This window comes from Schistocerca nitens, chromosome 5 (genome assembly GCF_023898315.1).
Source record: "Schistocerca nitens isolate TAMUIC-IGC-003100 chromosome 5, iqSchNite1.1, whole genome shotgun sequence".
NCBI lineage: Eukaryota > Metazoa > Arthropoda > Insecta > Orthoptera > Acrididae > Schistocerca > Schistocerca nitens.
Window position 1 is genome coordinate 244,466,460 of NC_064618.1, and position 19,296 is coordinate 244,485,755.

Here is a 19,296-nt window from a genome sequence, read left to right on the forward strand (position 1 = left end):
AGCTTAAATGTTGTAAGAATTTTACAATGACGATGTGAGAAGCACGATATTGTTGGTGTATTGCAGTTTCAAACTCAGCGTTATTGTTATTTTTCTGTAGGTGTACCAACAGCCAACAAATATTCAGTATTGCTCAACATTATGTGTTGTACAGAGCTTAATATTATCAAATGTCGTTCTTGGCCATCCCTGATACAGAAGCTCAGACTAAACTGCCATGCTATAATATAAGTGGATTAATAGAGGAAATAACTGTGTTGTGTCCTGCAGGGACTTATTTCGTAAATCTAAAGATTGAAGGGAAAAAGTATGGTTTTGATGTGGAAGCTGTAGGAAAACACAGATGGGGGTTCAAAGTCATTTTAGGTAAAGATTTCCTATCCAGTTTTTAGGCAGTGACGTGAACTGTGCAATTCAGTGAGGCAACTCACTGTTTTGACAGTAAGTGTGCACTTCGCTTGCAAGGAACCTGTTGTGTGAGGCCGCCTCCACAGGCTCCGACAGAACAGCATATGTGGGCATTAAATGTACCACCCTGTTAAAATAAGCAGACATAAGGAAAAAAATTCTCTAGATTGAAGTAAAAACCAGGATACCGATGAGATCGGACTTTCTGGTTGATCTGCTCAGCGAGAACGACGTTCTCAACAGGTTGCAAATTCATGTCAAAAGGAATATAAGCAAGCCAGAAGTGATGGGGAAAAAGTTTCATGTAGCAATACATGTTGACAATTTTGGCCAAAGAGGTATAGTGATTCCATGTGGAACTATACTCGCAAGTGGTGAGAAAGTAATGAAAGCATAAGTTTAGTGCGAACGACAGTTTAAACATAGCAAAAAGGAACGGATGCCAGTAATAAGATCACGACACCTGGTGCTTACGCTCCATCCCCGTATCAACGAAACACAGGATGGATTAGAGAACTGCACTTATTTGACCACGCTTGGCATGTGATCTGATCATCATCAAATTCTGAATGCACCACAATATCATCCAAAGACACCTTTTGTGGCTCCTTACAGAATGTATGAGCTTTTACACAAGTCTTTTTATCTCAGGAAAGAACATGCCATTTACAAAGATTTGCTGACCTGCTGTTGTGAGGTATGAAAGTCATTACGTGTCTCGTATATAATGGACATTTCATAAATAATGCATAAGTTGGTATTACTGTGGACTGTCTGATCAAATGACTCAATGAAAATTACGTCATATGTCATTGGGAGCTTGAGGAAGATGCATGTGTTTTTGTTTTATCGCCCTGTACTCTAACACAAAATTGGCGAGAGGTAGAAATGGACCCTGCAGGGGTCTCATGTACTGTGACTGTTGAAGACCACAGATTGTACATCAATATCGAAACTTTCTGCTGCAAAAAGCTAACAGAAATCCACAGTACATGAAGTGCATTTTGTGGTAAGTTTACAGTGGACCGTAGTACAGTTTCATGTTGTATGAATCATTTTCATGGTGGTTGTAGGAGTATATAGTCGATAATCGAAGACCTGGAAGACCAAAAATGTCATTCCCACCAATATCAGTATTTTGTATTCTGACAAATGATTTGAAGAAGATAAAAAGTTTCTGTGAGATGATTCTCCCACTGTTTGACTGCAGAAAAGAAGCGGAAACACCTGGACATTGCAACATTGCTCACACAACTATTTGATTGTGAAGGTCACAGATTATTGTGTCAAATTGTCACTATTGACGAAACGTGGACTAGAGACTGAACTGGAGTTGAATTCACAGTCCAATGAGTGGAGAGCTTCAGAGCTTCTCCACGTCCAAAAAAATTCCAATGTGTTCCATCAAAGCTCATGCAAATCATGATTTTTGCTTTTTATGATCGCCAAGAAATCATCATGACAAGTCTCACAGCAGTGTATTATCATAACTTCACGCAAAACCTGTGCAGAAAAATGCACAAAACCCAAACTCAGTTTATCCAGGTGGAGTCACTCGTTCTTCATGACAAATACCAGCAATGTTGTAGCCACAAAAACTGCACAATTACAGATGGGAAGTGTTGCCGCATCCTCCCTACAGCCAGGACATGAGTCCAACCGACTTCGACTCGTTCTTAAAGATGAAAAAACTTATTCATAGAGATCATCATCTTTCTATGGAAGAGCTTTCTACCATCATTGCCCGAGTCTTTTGACAGATGACCAGAAGCGGTGTTCCGCATGGAATAATAGAGCTTCTGAGATGAGATTCAGTATAGAGAAGCAGGGAGACTATACTGAAGGTCTGTAAAGTGATACAGAAAGAAAGTGGACATGTAAGAAAAAAAAATTATTGTGCACTATTTATGAAATATACATCGTATTTAAGTAGTACCATAATTTTTTTCAAGAACAACTGAGGAACACACGGAGAGATTAACAAGTGTGTTGTCAAGGTTGCAAAGTGCACATTTAATCTTGAAAATAGAGAAGTGATCTTTTCCAAAATCACTGGTTCAATACCTGGGACACAGTGCATGTGAAGTTAAGCCTGATCCAAGACTAACAAAATCAGTAGAGAATTTTCCAATTCCTACTAATGTTACAGAGTTGCAATCTTTTCTTGGTATTGCTAATTATTACTGTCATTTTGGGAAGGATTATGCCATGGTTGCTAAACCATTAATGAAACAGTTGAAGAGAGGTGCAGTGTTTGTGTAGACACAGAAGTGTGATGCAGAGATGAGAAAAATTAAGTGTTTTGACAGGTTTACCTTTGTTGGTCTATCCAGATTTTGAGAAACCTTTCTTCTTTCCATGGACACTTCAGATGGTGCTATTGGAATTGTTGTTAGTCAAGAATAATGGTGAAGATAGACCTAGTGGTTATGCTTCCAGGCAGATAAACTCAGCACAGATACATTATAGTACTACTGAAAATGAGTCATTATCCCTTGACTTTGCAGTAAAGTATTTCAAATGCAATTTTTGTGAGTGAAAAATTACTGTGGTCACTGACCACACTGCTCTTGTGTGAATATTGAACTTAAAGAACCTTAAAGAACCCCAGTAGTGGCTTAACGTGTTGGGCACTGAAATTATCAGAATATGACTATGATGTATGCTACAAGCCAGGCTGTTTACACCAGAACACTGATGCATTAAGTTGTAAAGTTAGGGTTGTTCCGGCAAATGATCTTTTAATAGAAGAACTAAAAGAAACACAGGAAAGAGATGTAGAAAGTTCCCAGTATGTTTCTCTTTTGTTACAAAATATGGTATCTTACACCATAAGACCCCATAGCATAATACGGTAGTGATACCTAACGAACAACGGAGCATCGGGGCACAACGTCATGACAGTTTGCAGACATTCCACAATGTGCCAAAAATGCTAGGGTAGCTACCTACTTCTGGTGGAATGGTAGACAGACCATTTTTGGAAATATACGAGGGCGGTTCAGAAAGTAACCTCCGATTGGTCACAGTGCGGGTTGTGGGGGGAGTAGCGACGCCATCTGTGCGTTCACGCACTCAACAGGTCCGTCGGCATCAAGCCGTGGTCGAGTGAACGTCGAACCTGCGCTAGTTTAGTTTTTGTGGCAGTTTGAAATGTGTGCTGCAATAGAAAACCCCACCAAATGTGAAGTGCGTGCTGTCATAAGGTTTTTTACAGCCAAAGGATATTCTGCAGCAGCTATTCATCGTGAGCTTTGTGCCGTGTACGGACCAAGAGTTATGAGTGAAGGAGTTGTCCGTGAATGGGTACGTTTATTTAAAAGTGGACGAGAAAACGTTCATGATGAAGAGAGGAGTGGTAGACCATCATTGGTGACTGACGAACTCGTTCAGACAGTTGATGCAAAAGTTCGTGAAAATCGACGTTTCTCAATGTCGGAGTTGTCTACTGGTTTTCCACTGATTTCTAAGACTCTCTTGTACGAGATAGTGACAGCAAGATTGGGTTACCGTAAGTTCTGTGCACGATGGGTGCCCAAAATTCTTACCGACCACCACAAAACTCAAAGAATGGCCTCTGCATTAGACTTTCTGTCACGTTATGAGGACGAAGGAGAACCATTGTTAAACAGAATCGTGACCGGTGACGAAACCTGGATTAAGTACGTGAACCCTGAGACAAAAGAACAATCAAAGATGTGGGCACATTCAAATTCGCCTACCAAACCAAGAAAAGCCTCGCAAGATTTTTCTGCCAGAAAACTGATGGCAACGGTGTTTTGGGATGCCAAAGGGGTGTTGTTGGTTGAATTCATGGAACGTGGTACGACCATTAATCAAGACGTGTACTGTGAAACAATAAAAAAGTTACGACGGGCTATACAGAACAAACGCCGTGGTATGCTGACCTCCGGTATCGTTTTTTTGCACGATAACGCCCGTCCTCACTCTGCTCGCAGAACAACGGCCCTTCTTGAGTCCTTCAAGTGGGACGTTATCAACCATCCACCTTACAGCCCAGACCTGGCGCCAAGTGATTATCACCTCTCCATGCATTTGAAGAAATGGCTCGGGTCACAGCAGTTTCATGACGACGAAGAGCTCAAAGATGCGGTCTCAGGCTGGCTCCAGGCACAAGCGGGTGATTTTTATGCAGAAGGAATTTCAAAGCTTGTGAAGAGATACGATAAGTGCCTCAATCGCTATGGAGACTATGTAGAAAAATAGTGCAAAGATGTAGTTGTAAGATGTATATATTAAAATATTTTTATTTAACTTGGTGTATTTTTTTAAATCAACCGGAGGTTACTTTCTGAATGGCCCTCGTATAAACAACTGCTTGGCTTGTGCTCAAAGAGCACCCCCACCAAGGATCTCCCGGAAGCTACTAGACCATTTCAAAATGTCGCTCTGGATATTGCTGGCCTACAAAGCACACAGAATAACAAATACATCTTATCCATCACTAATCACTTTTCCAGATACACAATTCTAGTACCATTTGCAGACATGACTGCATAAACTGTTGCACATACATTTGCCAATCGTTTACCTCTGCCATACAAAGTCCTGACACTATCTTGACCGATCAAGGAACTAATTTTATGGCTGCCTTGTTCCTACATGTATGCTAATTGTTGCAGATCAAAAAATAGTGGACCATACCTTTTCAATCAAAAGCTAACAGTGGTCACCTAGAACGTGTCTGGAAGAAAACTGTTCGAATGCTGTCCTACTACTAGAACAAACCACACTCTGACTGAGACCAGCACGTTGCTTCAGCATACAACACTCATATGCACAAATCAACTGGGTACATACCCTACAAGGTAGTTTATGGAAACCCTATGAACTCTCCATTCAAACTTGATAAGCTACCATCTGGTGTTGATATGGCTGAAGTGAACGGGCTGGCCCACTGCCTTAAACCTATTTAGAAACAGGTTAAACAAAATAATTCCAGAGCTACTCAGAAGCAACTACAGTGTGTAGCAAAAAATGGACTATGCTTCCCTACTACACACCAGGAGACCCAGTTCTACTTTGAAATCCTGTGGCCAAGAAAAGAAAAACTAAGAAATTCTCACCCTTGTATGAGGGCCCATACCCTGTTATATGGGTGACTTCTCCTGTGAATGAACAATTGTCTGATCATACTGTGGCAGTACTGTGTTTTTGTGGATCAAGAAGTTTAAAAGTGGACGAACAATTGTAACGCACAAAGAGGAGGAGGGGCGGCCATCAACCTACACTACAGATGACAACATTCAGCCAGCTTGCGAGATGGTTCTGGCGAATCAGTATCAATGAGGTAGCATCTGCTTTGAACATCAGCCATGGCTCCACCCATCACATCAACCACAACGAGCTCGGTTTCCATAAGGTCTGTGCACGGTGGGTACCAAGAAAGCTTACCGACGGCCATAAGCTCACCTGTGTCAGGGTTTGTCAATGCTTACTCACTCGCTTCAACAACAAAAGTGGTACACTTTTGAGCAGAATTATCACCGGCGATGAAACATGGTTGCATCACTACGAGCCTGAGTCAAAGGGCCAGTGTCTGCAGTGAAAACACCCTGGATCACCGACGAGGAAAAATTTCAAGACGGGGCCAACGTTTTGGGATTCACATGGGCCCGTGCTGGCAGAGTTCATGGAAAAGGGAACGACTATCAACAGTGTAGGGTATAGTGAATTGTTGGAAAAGCTGAAGCCAGCAATTCGCACCAAATGCCGAGGTTTTCTGTTGATGAAGGTGTTGTTGCACATGACAATGCAGAGCCGCACACAGCCCGTCACACTATTGAAACCATGAACAAGCTGAAATTAGAGGTATTGGAACACCCTCCCTACAGGCCTACCTTGCTCCAAGTGACTTTCACTTGTTTGGGCCACTCAAGGATGCTTTGAATGGTCGCTGATTTGCCTTAGGTGTGGACGTGCAAAATGCGGTACTAAAGTGGCTTCACGAACAACCAAAAACCTTTTATTTGGAAGGAATATGTAAGCTTGTTGACTGCTGGGAGAAGGAGGGAGAATACGTAGAAAAATGTTGTGCACTGTATACCCCGAGCTTCATGTTTATAAATGGTTGAATGAAAAGTGTAGATAATTTTTGACTTGCCATTGTATATTGATGGCACCATATCCCTTGCATTTGTATTTAAAATATTAAATGCAGCACTGAGAAATTATTCAAAACCTGAGAAAGAGGCATGGTGAACATGCAAAAGGAGGGCAATAGCATGGCGTCACGTGTACTAGTCTAGTACTGACACTGTGATAAATACACCGCCTGGAACTACCCAAACTCAATCGGCCCCATCCCAGTTTTTCAACCCATGGCCACACCCTCACCATCCCTGTCAAAGAGTGCACTTTTATTTCACCAGACCCTTATGAGAAGCAATGTGGTTGCTAGTTGTCAATGTTCCCTCTAACTTACCCTTGTTGCACGGATGGCTGCTACCACAACAGCAGCTACCATCTGTGCCACATCCATCATAATTGCAATTAGAAGGTACTCAGTTCACGGCATTGTGTTTCAGGATTTTTACCAATTTAATGACACTGAGCACCTAACTGTCACCCCTTTCTATCCTACGTCCAATTCAGAAATCGAGCAGATGGTCAGGACCTTCAAAACACAGGTGTGCAAATTACCTATGAGAGCCAACTCCAGGGATGCACTCATCAGCTTCCTCACCGCCTACCAGTCCACCCTCATAAATGGATGTAGCTGAGCCAAAATTTTACACAGGTACAGAACCTGCATTCTCTTCGACCTGTTATGCATGATGCAGCAGGCCCACACACATACCACATTGCCTTATAACCGCATGGATTCACTCATTGCTCGTACTTTCAGCTAGATTCCTGGGTGGATCCAAGCTACCACACCCAAGACATGCCCAGCCAACAGCCTGTCTACTACCACTACAACCTCCATCCTCATTTTTGGCGTCAACAGGGGGTCAACAATGACCAATGATGGGAGGCAATGGAAGTGGAACTACTTCTTCCCCCTAGCCAATTTGGTTCCCGCCAACACCAGCAACCCACTCACCACACAAATGATGGACGAGAAGTGTTTTTCAACTGTGCTGCCCATGCAAGCCATCTCCTCCACAGCTGGCATCTGCTTCCCTGCAGTCAGGAGCTAGCTGTAGCCCAGAACTCATCGATTAAGCTGTGATGACCACAGTGTCAGCACCTGGCCCAGCTGATCACATCAAGGAACTACCACGGTAGTCTTCGGTGGGGATTCTGGCACCCCCCCCCCCTCTTCCGCCCCATTCCTCAATGAAGTTGGTATAGGCACGGCCATTAAAAGGGGGGACAGTTTAATATCTGATAGCGATTCTGAATCCTCACCCAGCTTGAGTACCAACATGGAGGACAGGTCATACTCCAGCTGCAGCTTGCTCCTACAAGGGGAGTGCCACATCCACAGACATATCATGTGAGCCCATCCACTGATGCAAGTGTGCTGGTAAATACTACGCCTCGATACTTGTGAGGCAGTCTCTTGCTAGTTCATTGATGTCAGAAGTATGCGCCACTGATCAGAGGAGTTTTGGCCTTGCCTGTTTTACATTTTGATTCAGATTGCTACCTGAACTGTTTGTATACACTTAATTTGACTTTACCATGCTCTGGGCTTGTTTTTTGTTAGCAGCTCACTCCACGAATGCCTGTTTGTTCCACTAGTCTCTGCATTAACAGCCAGTGTGATGATCCTGAACTGTATCCTACCTAAACAGAGTAGGATAGAGAAGGAAAGATGTATTTTGACTGTATTGTTCTCAAATAATATAAGGAAAATGTCTCTTAAGAAGCTCTTCATATTTTTCTCGAAGAATTTCATACTGTTCTCAGTAACAATTTCCAGCAATACTGGAGTATTCAGAGTAGTAGTAGTCTGTACAGCTATCCAACTGAGGTCAAAAGCAAATTAAAAAAAGAGGGTGAGATAAATAACAGCCAGCGATTACAGCTAATGAGAAAATTAATCATAAACATAAACAGACCATTACAATAGTCTTCACTCCTACCCTTTCAATTCCTTAAAATAACAGCAAATAAAATTCATCAAATGACTGGGCATTAGTATGGAAGAGGAAGGGACCTGACTTTCTATACTCATTGTTACAAGATGGAATTTTATTGGCCCAACAGTTATACTGTTTCCACGTACAACAATACAATGTGTTCCAAAGGTCTTGTAAAATGCAAATATTCGGTTTGTTCTCCTAAAGTTCATTTAGTTATGTGTATTGTATACATATGCCTTTTTCAAAGCATTTTATATTTTCCACTGCAGATAACTAAAGTACGGTCATTTAGTGTTAAAAGAAGAACTTGTTACAAGTGTCATGAACCACACAACAGAAAACTGTCTCAGAGAGATAATACTGTCTAATGTAGGCTATTTACATTCATTAAGTGTTTTTTGTCATTAACATAAGAGATAGTGGTTTGATATAAACAAACAAGCTATAGGGATTTTTATTCTATGTTAATTTGTTATTCATGTATGACATCTTTTGTTTGAAGGTCTTGAAAAGAACAAGTATGGTAGCAAACTGCAAACTATAATTTGATTACTACCTAGTTCCATTAGTTCAGAGGGTATTAATAATTACAACATATTGGAGGTAGACGAAGCTCTGCAAGAGATTCAGATTTTGTTATTCCAACGCTGCTATGCCCTTCAGTGAGAGGGACAGCTAGTCACTGAATGCAAGAATCATGACTGCAAGACTGTTTTAACAGAGACTTTTGCCTGTAGAACTGGTGACAGCTGTCGAAGTGAAAGTATCTAGGATCAAATTCATCTGTATATTGTTTGCTGCAACAATTTATTTGTCTTATGCACCTGTTCAATAACAATAAAAGCCACAGTGAAAATATTTGAGCATAACCTACACCTGTACAAAAAATGCTATTTAACCTAAAACTTACATTCAGCTAGACCTGTTGTTAGGTACAAAGCAACTGCATGAAATATGACTGGAAAAATGGAGAAAGATTGAATAACAATGATGAAACTTATTAAAATAACTCACCCTTGCAGGAATTGTGCGAAGATTGCTTATTACGGCTTTAGCAGTACTGAATGCTGATGTTGCAACATTCACGGCGCCAGTCATTAAAGTCTCAGGCAGAATGTGAATAATATTTGCACTGTTTTCAGTTAACGAACTCTGTGCTTCACGTTTAGGACTTGTGGGCTGAGAATGCTCACTGTCGTTTTGAGATGCATGATGCAGTGGTGCTTCATATCTGAATTCATGCACATGATTTGTGGTAGTCGTGTTCATTTCAGCATTTGCTTCTTCACAGTTCTCCATTGATGCTACCTGTTCATCTGAACTGGCTTTACTATCATTTGAAGATAGTGATGAATGATTATTTACGTTAAGTTTCTTGGGTCTATTTGTTACTTTAATAGGTACAGTTTTTCCTCTTGTATCAACAGCAAAAATTATGTTCTTCAAGTTTCCATTATTTTTCAAAGTATGAGGCAAATCAAAGGTAGAATAAACCTTTGACTTCTGTGACGGCTCCATTAATTCCTTTTTAAGGTTGAACTGTGAGGCACCACATTCTGCATTCACAGTAGCGTTAGAGCTTTGTGCCATATCACTGAGTTGTTTCTCACTTGTGGAGGAATCTGCTGACTGGTCTTCCATAGACATTTTTTTCTGCTGTCTTGCCTGAATAGCTTCAGTTCCACTCTTTTCTGCAATCAGACCAAGCATCTTGTTACTCAAGCAATACATTATTCATTTTGACATGGAATTACATATTTCTGAGAGGAAGCATTACAGATAACTGTCACAGACTATTAGTCAGGGTTTCTCTGACAAGAATGCTACTGCAGCACGTATAGAATATTAGAGATACTTGCTGATACCTACAACTAGTATAGGGAAATAAAAAGCTCAAAACTAAGGCTTATTAGTAACAACAAATAGCACAATAATCATTTCTGTTTTATTCGAGAAAGTGATTTGACAACAGCACACCCACTATAGATTTACTGAAAAACCTGTAAATAGACCAAAAGAAATGCCAGACATATCAAGGAGTAGGGAACCAGGAAAGACCACACACAGAATAAATACCATCACAGTGACAGCTGTTTGCTCAAACAACATGGCAGTGACAGTTTTCTGCTCCAGCATCTTGTTATGACTGTCTTTTGCTCTGCTGTCTAGAAATCCACTGACATCTTATTAGATTTTAAGTACTGTTCCAGATTTACCCAGTATCAATTATCTCTCTCAGGATGTTCATGTATGTATATTGGTAAACTGTTGTTTTCCACTCCCAGCACTTTCTTTTATTGAGGTTTTATGTCCTACTAACAGTAAGTTCATTCTAAATGCTGCTTTAGTCTAGTTCCAGGATGTAAGAGGGAACATATGAACATGGTTGTCAAGCATTCATTATTTGGAAAACCACAGTAAACTGAAATTGGGATCTAGATACAATTCTACAAGCTTATTAGTTAGTTAATTACATGTTCCAAAGATTAATCAAATGATTCTTTTATCGAAAAGATATGGAATGAGTCAGTATACAGGATACGTACACATGATTAGGTTAACATTAGTGAGCACATTATTTTTTAGTCTTACTCCAGAAAAAATGATTTTAGGTTAGATTTAAAAACTTGCTTTGCTACCTGTCACACATTTTATGTTACTGGGCCAATGCTCAAAAATGTTTGTTACTGCATATTGAAATCGTTTCTGAGCCAATCACACCTTTATTAAAGGTCACAAACACACAAGTGGCAGGAGGACACACACATAAAACTATACACCCAAACATTTTGAGCATTCTACCCTATTTACTGAATCATGTTCATGTGCTACATCATTTTTGGTATGATTCTATTTGTTACATTCAACTGAACGTAGTGTGTCTTGTCAAAATTAAGAGAGAGTATATTTTCACAGAACCACTCCATTTCTTTGGTAAAACACAATTAACAGTTATCTTTATTGCTTTCTCTCTAATCAGATTTGTTATGACACTAGTATTGTCTGCAAAAGTGCCAATTCTACTTTTTGAATGTTGAGTGGAATGTCATTCACATACATTTGTAATAGGAGTAGACCCAAAACTGAACCCTATGGACTCCATTTGTGATTTCTCCCCAGTCACAAAAATTTTCTACCTTTCCAACAGTTTCTCAATTACTTGGCACCTTTCTGTTTATTACATAAGATTCAAATCATTTGTGGGTAAAGCCATCAATTCCATGAAACTTTAGTTTTTCTAAGAGAGTAACATGTTCTACATAATCAAACGTGTTCAGAAGATCACGAAAAATGCCAACTGGTGATATTTTATTCTTTAAGACCTGTAATTTTTACTGGGTCAATGAATAAATAGCTTTCTCAGTTGAACAATCCTTCTAGAATCCGAACTGTGACATGTTAAGAACCACAAACTGTTTCTACTTTCTACTTACTACTCGTAAGTACAGTACTTTTTCAAATATTTTGGAAAAAGATGTCAGTAAGAAAAATGGATGATAAATATTTAAGTCTTTCTTATCACTTTTCTTATAATGAATTTTAACAACTGCTTATTTTAAGGTCTGGAAAAATTCCCTGTGCCAGTGATGCATTGCACACGTATCTCAGGACATTACTTAAGTTTGAGCAACTTTTCAGAAATCTGTTTGACATTCCTTCAACACCATATGAGCTTTTGTCTTTTAGAATTTTTAGAATTCTATTAATTTCAGTAAAAGACATCAGTCCAATCCTTAGTTGCTTAACGTTTTGTGGACTGCCATTTTTAATATATTTCTTGCTTCTTCAACCATTTAATCCCACTATTGCTGCTACATTCAGATAGTGGTTGCTAAAAGTAATCACAAGTTATGAATTATCCATCAGAACATTGTCAGTTAGTTTAATTATGGTATCTTTTACACTGACTGACTGTCCTATCTCCTGTTTGACAATATCACATATAATCATACAGTAATAATCATCACATATAATCATACAGTAATAATCATCACATATAATCATACACATATATAAAATAAGATTAAACGGGGTAAGAAGCGTATTTTTCTTCTCGCGCCTGTAGCACAAATCCTAGGCCTAATTTCACGCGCGCGAATCGTAAGTAAGCAGTGAATTAAACTTATAGATAAATGTTTCCAGTTGGTATAAATATAATATAAGTGTTGTTACATTAGTTGAAGTGTTAGTGAAGTGTTAGAGAAGATTAAACGGGGTAAGAAGTTTATTTTCCTTCTCGCGCCTATAGCACGGATTTTAGGCTTAATTTCACGCGCGCGTATCGTAAGTAAACAGTGAGTTATATGTAATCACCAGTTTTTTTATTCAGTACTCTTTCAATTTATTTATATCTGCCTGAATAGTTTCTAGGGTCCTTTGTTTACGTTTTAGTCACTACTTAAATCAGCTTATACGATTTCTGTTTTTACCATGAGTGAGAAGTGTGTGACATGCCGTTAGTTCCGGGGTATGGTGTGATGGGTGCTGTAGTTTCTTTCATTGGGGCGAATGTAGTGGCGTGAGAAATGGGGACATAAATGAGGCTCACCAGTGGTATTGTAGGATCTGTAGTAGAGATAGGAAAATACTGGAACAGGAAGGGAAAATTGCAGCTCTTCAAGCTGACCTAGACAAGGCAAGGGAGGATCTGGACAGGTTAAAGAGGGAGAAGGGTGAACAGAGTGTAATATCCCCACGGAAAATGACCCTCTACCACGCACTAATTAATGGTGATTAATCAAATCATCCACATTTATTTACGTTTGAAAAGTATCTGATCAGATTTTCTAGTAAGATATGCGCCGACAGCTCGTCGACGCCAAGGTAGTTTTCTAGTACGTTTATTCTCTGAAACAACAGAGGTAGAGATATGTATGCTCCATGGTTATTATAGTTGGGATAGAGAGAGAGAGAGAACGGAACTTTTTCCAAAATCGGATTGTTAAAGGAGTTTTAGGTATTCTTCTTCGCACTAAAGCGAACAAGGGAAATTTGTGCCGCTAGTGGGAGAGATAAAGAAATAATAAACATAAAAAAATAAATCTCCTGAGATTTAAAATACCCGAAAACGGAATCTGTACAACAAAGGATTTAATATAAACCGTTCATCTGAAATCAGGTTTGTGAACATTTTATTACAGAGTGAATGAAGAATGAGTTCTCTGTATGAATCATTGATGATTGTCTGGGCCTGTAATTAATTGGGAAGTTTCAGCTGTGACGAAGAGAACCTGCAATCTATGAGTTTTACAAATCGTCCAAAAAGGCTTCGTCCACATCTGAAATATTAGATCTGTCGTAAACTGAACGAATTGTTCAAACGATCGATTTTCCCAACTGAATGCAGCGCTTAATAATAATAACAAATGTAAAGATCTTTTCTAGCAAAACTGCCGCTGAATATTAAGACGAGGGGCTCTACCAGAGATTCGACGAGGCTGATCTCAAGTAATATATATATCTTCATTGTACACAGATAAATTATAGAGAGAGAGAGTGAATGTAATTCTAGAAATTACTTACAATCCTCCAGTAGTATAATTGTTTGTCTGTCCTTTTACGGATCAGCCAATCATAATCCACGAAGCCCTGACTTTACTGTACTGATTCAGGCGTGAGAGTGAAGGAGCGATAAAGACGACAGTTACACTTCTGTACAGACAAACACTACACCAAGTTAGCGGCAAGCTGCATTCACACACAAAGACTTTCATCACGATTCAAAACATCACAAAACAAAATAGTAAGACGAAGAGAATTTAATTAGAATGGCCAATCCGTGACAGGACACGTTTTTGGACGTTGTTAAAATAATTTTGTTCTTTGTTTCATGTGAACGACGACGAGACAACCTAACTTGGAAAAAAGAGAAGAAATACTCGCAGCTGAATTAGTGGGGTCTACGAATAAACAGCATGCAGGGCGCAGAAAAATAAGGCCAGATCTACTGTAGAACATTTATATGGTTTTAACTAGGGCAATGTTTAAGATGAGTCAAGCAGAGCAGAGCAACACGCAACAGCCTTCAGCTGTGAGCACCGACGATAATGAGGTAGTAAGAAGTGTTGTAGAACCGATCGCTACAGATAGCGCAATCGAACGCCCGGTAGACACGGCTGGAGATGTAATAGCAGGGATGCAACATGGATTAGATCCATTAGTAATTATAATGAGACAGATGCAAATGATAAACGAGAAATTAGCCTCAGTTACTGAAGGGCAAAACCAATTGAATACAAAATTAGCTTCAGTCACTGAAGGGCAGGAAAATTTGAAAGCTGAGATTAAGCAGCACTTACAGGCCAGTTTTTCCGAATTAGAGCAGCGGATAGAGGAAAAGACAAAGGAACTAAAAGATCAGGCCGAAGAGACGGAACGAAAATTAACTGCACAAATAGAATTGGTTAAAGCTCAATGTGAGGAATCTACTCAACGTGTACGTGTAGAAATGAAGGAGTATGTGGCCATTAAGATAGATACCGTATGCGAACAGGTGGAAATGGTTCCGCAGTTAGTACAAAAGCAAGATGCCATGTCATGTGCAATTGCGCAACTTCCTGAATTGGCACGTACGCAGACGAACCTAAAGGAAAGTGTGGAACATCTGACAGAACGTCAAGACGTTATTGACCACCAGATTAATGTATTAACGGGTAAATTATCCGAAATCACATTAGAAAACAAAAGGCTAATGTGTGAAAACGTTGAGCAAAATGTTAAAGCAGCATTCCAGAGTCTATGCGGCAAACACGAAGAGAATTTGTTTGCGAAAGGACTTGAGGAAGTGCGACAGCAGTTAGGTGATGATCTCGAGCATTGGAAACGAACGATCGAAGAATCGATACGCGTTTCACAACAAGGCTCAGAACAAATGAATACAGGTCGACAGCAGAAGTTGTCAGCGACTATAGACCCAGTTACTGCACATTCGCACACAATACCGACATGTGTAAGTAACTCGACTATCAAATTGCCACGAGCTAGTTGTTCGCGTGACGTTTTAGCGGATGGAGATTACGAAAGCCTTTGTCATGCCGAAGAAAAAATGATAAAGCATCGGCAATTTCAGATTTTTAACACTGACAAAGGGGGGGTCCATCCGATTGTTTTTATTCGAAGTTTTAGAGGAGTGCTACCCAGAAATTGGTCGGAGTGGCAGAAGATCAGTTTCGTTACTGGGTATATACAAGGTTCGGGGGCGATCTGGGCCTCGGACATGACTTCTGTTTGCTCGACGTATGAAGATTTTGAAAAAGCGTTTTTAGCGAAATTCTGGTCAGAAGGAGTACAGGAACGCCTAAGGCAGGAGGTGCTCTACCCCGAGCCTTTCTCTTTTTCGAAGGGAAGCCTTAGGAAATATTTTGAAAAATATATAAATAAAACAAGATATTGGGACAGACCTATGCCTTTGCCAGACATAATAAACATACTTAAGGCAAGATTACCAACTAGCATCCGGAATCAATTAATTTACGGCAACGATAAAGACCTGGAGTCGTTCCTCACTACGTTAGATCATATAGACATTATAGAAGAGAACAGCCAGAAAGCACGTAATAGCAGATTCCAATATAGGGAGATAGAACCTCCGGCTAACGGTAGGCAAGGGAACGCACAGAGATCGATAAATAATGGAGAAGCCCCTCAAAATCTCAACAATAATACCGGCAATAGTCTTGCGAGGGGCTATCCAAGGAATAACAGGAATGGGAAACGATACAATCCCGTATGGGGAAACGAAAGGAATTTCAGACCCCAAGAATGGAACAATAACGGTAATAGAAAGTGGAACCAACCGGGGGGAATAAACTCAAATAACCAACATCAGTGGGGACGGACATCTACGAATCAACCGGTGATTACCGAAGTGACGGATGATGTCAACCACCAGGCGAATCAAAATCCAACAAACTTGTAAGGACCCACTCGTGCCCCGGAGGAGCGGTCAACAATAGGTTGAGGGGCAACAGGATATGTGTACCAATGCTAACGTACAATGATGGACGATTACTGGCAGATGAATTGACCGAAGACTTAGAACCCAAAGATGAGGATAAGGAACAGGTGGCAGTAGCCGAAGTGCAAGTGATTTTGGAGACTGTACCTATAGTGGCGGTTTTAGACACAGCTGCAACCACAAATGTTATTTCAGAGGCTCTATTCAACAAGATCAGAAATATAAGGAGAGTACCAATTTTTCCCGTTCAAAATTGCAAAATAATAGGCGCCGTTGGGGCTCGATCGGCGAATGTAAAAGTGCAGTCACTACTTAGTGTAGAAGTAGGAAAGTAGCAATATTAAGCACATTCCTTGTTGTGAAAAATTTGGTGGTAGACTGCATTATCGGAGTCGACAGCCTACGTCAATACGGATGCAGAATAGATTTTAAAACAGGAAAAATTTGGTTAAATATAAATAAACAAGAAATTGAGTTGGACTTGTTGAAAAAGGAAGGCCTTACCAGAAAATATAATAGTGGGATCAGTGTGCAAGTAATCAGGACTGCACAGAATTCTAAACGGCACGTAAATAATGAGTTCCAAGCCAAAGGAGATTTCGGTCAATTAGTGTATGAGAAGTTAAATGAATCTGACTGCATCACTGAAGATCAGAAGAAGCAGCTCAAAGAATTATTATTAGTGTATGAAAACGTGTTTGATGAGAGGCCAGGAGTGATTAAAGGATACATATGCCATCTCTACGTTAAGCCGCACGAAACATATTGTCGAACATTCTATCCTGTTCCCTGGAGGTTAAAGGCTCAAGTTCAAAAAGAAATAGATCGCATGTTGAAATGGGGTTTGATCGAACCCTCTACAAGCCCATACTGCTCCCCATTGTTGGTAGTGCCAAAAGCAAATGGAACTGTGAGACTGGTACTCGACGCCCGGGAAATAAACAAAATCATAATTCCAGTGAGGACACATCCAGAAAACATAGACGAACTGATACAAAGGTTCCAGGATGTCCAGTATTTGACGAGCATCGATTTGCGGAGTTCTTATTGGCAAGTCAAGCTGGATGAGGTATCAAGGAAATATACAGCTTTCATTTATGCAGGAAGAAGTTACCAATTTACTGTAGTTCCTTTCGGACTCAACATTAGTGCTGGAATCTTTATAGCAGCGCTAGATTATGCATTAGGCCCAGAACTAAGAAGCAGGATAACAGTATTTGTGGATGACATGCTTATTGCATCGAAGACATGGGAGGAGCATATCACCTTGCTGAGTCGGGTATTGGACGTGTTCAAAACCATGGGAATAACTGCTAACCTACAGAAATCCCATTTTGCACTGAATAGAATCAAGTTCCTGGGGCATATGATTGACGCAAAGGGAATTTTACCGACCAAGGAGAAGCTAATTGCGATTAGTAAGTTTCCATCGCCAAGAAATAGGAGGCAATTAAAAGGGTTTATGGGTCTTGCCTCATTTTTTAGAAGATTTATAACGAATCAGGCCATGAATGCGGCAGCTCTAAATAGTTTGCTGAAGAAGGATGTGCCATGGCTCTGGACATTAGAGTGTCAAGAAGCATTTGAAGAGATAAAGAAGCAATTAGTAAACGCACCGCTTTTGTACCATCCGGACATGCAAGAGGAATTCTACTTGTCAACAGATTCGTCAAATGTGGGTCTTGGAGCGTGCCTTTTCCAAGTACGCAAGATAAATGGACAGCTTACCTTTTGTCCTATTGCGTTTGCTAGTCGTGTTTTGTCCAACTGTGAGCGAACGTATACGACGACAGAATTAGAGGCTCTTGCGGTCGTCTGGGGATTTAAAAAATTTCATTATTATTTATATGGGTCGAATACTATCGTATATTGCGATCACCAATCATTAACATTTTTACAAACGTGTAAACTGTTACACCCCAGACTTGCTAGATGGACTCTCGCTCTGCAACAATACCAATTTAAGATTGTACATGTCTCAGGGCAGCAAAACATTATTGCTGACGCTCTATCAAGGTCACCACAGGGTTTAACCAAAGAGATTGAAGTAAATAATTACTCAGAATTCCCTGTATTGCTGCTGCAGGAAAATCCCTTTAAGACGTACTATGTCAATCTGTGTGTTCATATGGCCCAATTACAGAAAAAGGATGCTAAATGGGGAAGTGTCATTAAAAGGTTACAACAGCAACCTTCGGATCAGATCACAAATTATTATAAGTTGGTAAACGGCGTATTATTTTTTCGCTGTGGAAGGCCAAACGAAGTCCGTTGGTGTGTTTGTATACCGGAGGCACAAATAGAGAAACTTGTATGGTTCACTCATTTCACCTGGGGACATTTTGGTGCGACAAAATGTGCAGACAAGATAAGTGGATACTGTTATTTTCCCAACATGAAGCGCAGAGTGCATGAGATCTTAAAGAGCTGCATAATATGTCAAAAAACAAAGCCAGATTCAAAAGGAACTAAGCACCCATTATGCTCTATATTAGTACAAGAACCAAAAGGATTAATTTCGTGCGATCTGTGTGGACCGTTACCTACTTCAAGAGGTGGTGTTAAATATGTGTTAGCATTTCTCAATGTGTGCACGAAATACGTAAAGCTATACCCAATAAAGACGGCTACAGCCAAAGTAATTGTATTAAGATTGATAAGAGATTATATTCCACATGTTGGTACACCAAAGGCGATCATAACTGACAATGCTAAAATATTCACGGGACTCCGGTGGAAGCAGACTTTGTCTCAAGTCGGTGTGAAACACGTACTAACATCATTTTACCACCCACAAGGCAATTTGGTGGAGAGGATTTTTAGAGAATTCAATCGATTTATGAGGACGTATTGCCATAATAAGCAAACTGCGTGGGC

General features: G+C 40.1%; 1 protein-coding gene across 4 annotated transcripts in view; it reads right to left on the bottom strand.

Moving 5' to 3' along the window:
- LOC126260954 (uncharacterized) overlaps window positions 1-19,296 on the bottom strand; it is a 190,809-nt gene that overhangs the window by 6,777 nt on the left and 164,736 nt on the right. For all 4 annotated transcript variants that reach the window (XM_049958470.1, XM_049958469.1, XM_049958467.1 and 1 more), the window contains exon 12: window positions 9,477-10,153. In XM_049958470.1, the coding sequence (XP_049814427.1) occupies window positions 9,477-10,153 (677 nt within the window). The remainder of the gene's footprint in view (window positions 1-9,476; window positions 10,154-19,296) is intronic.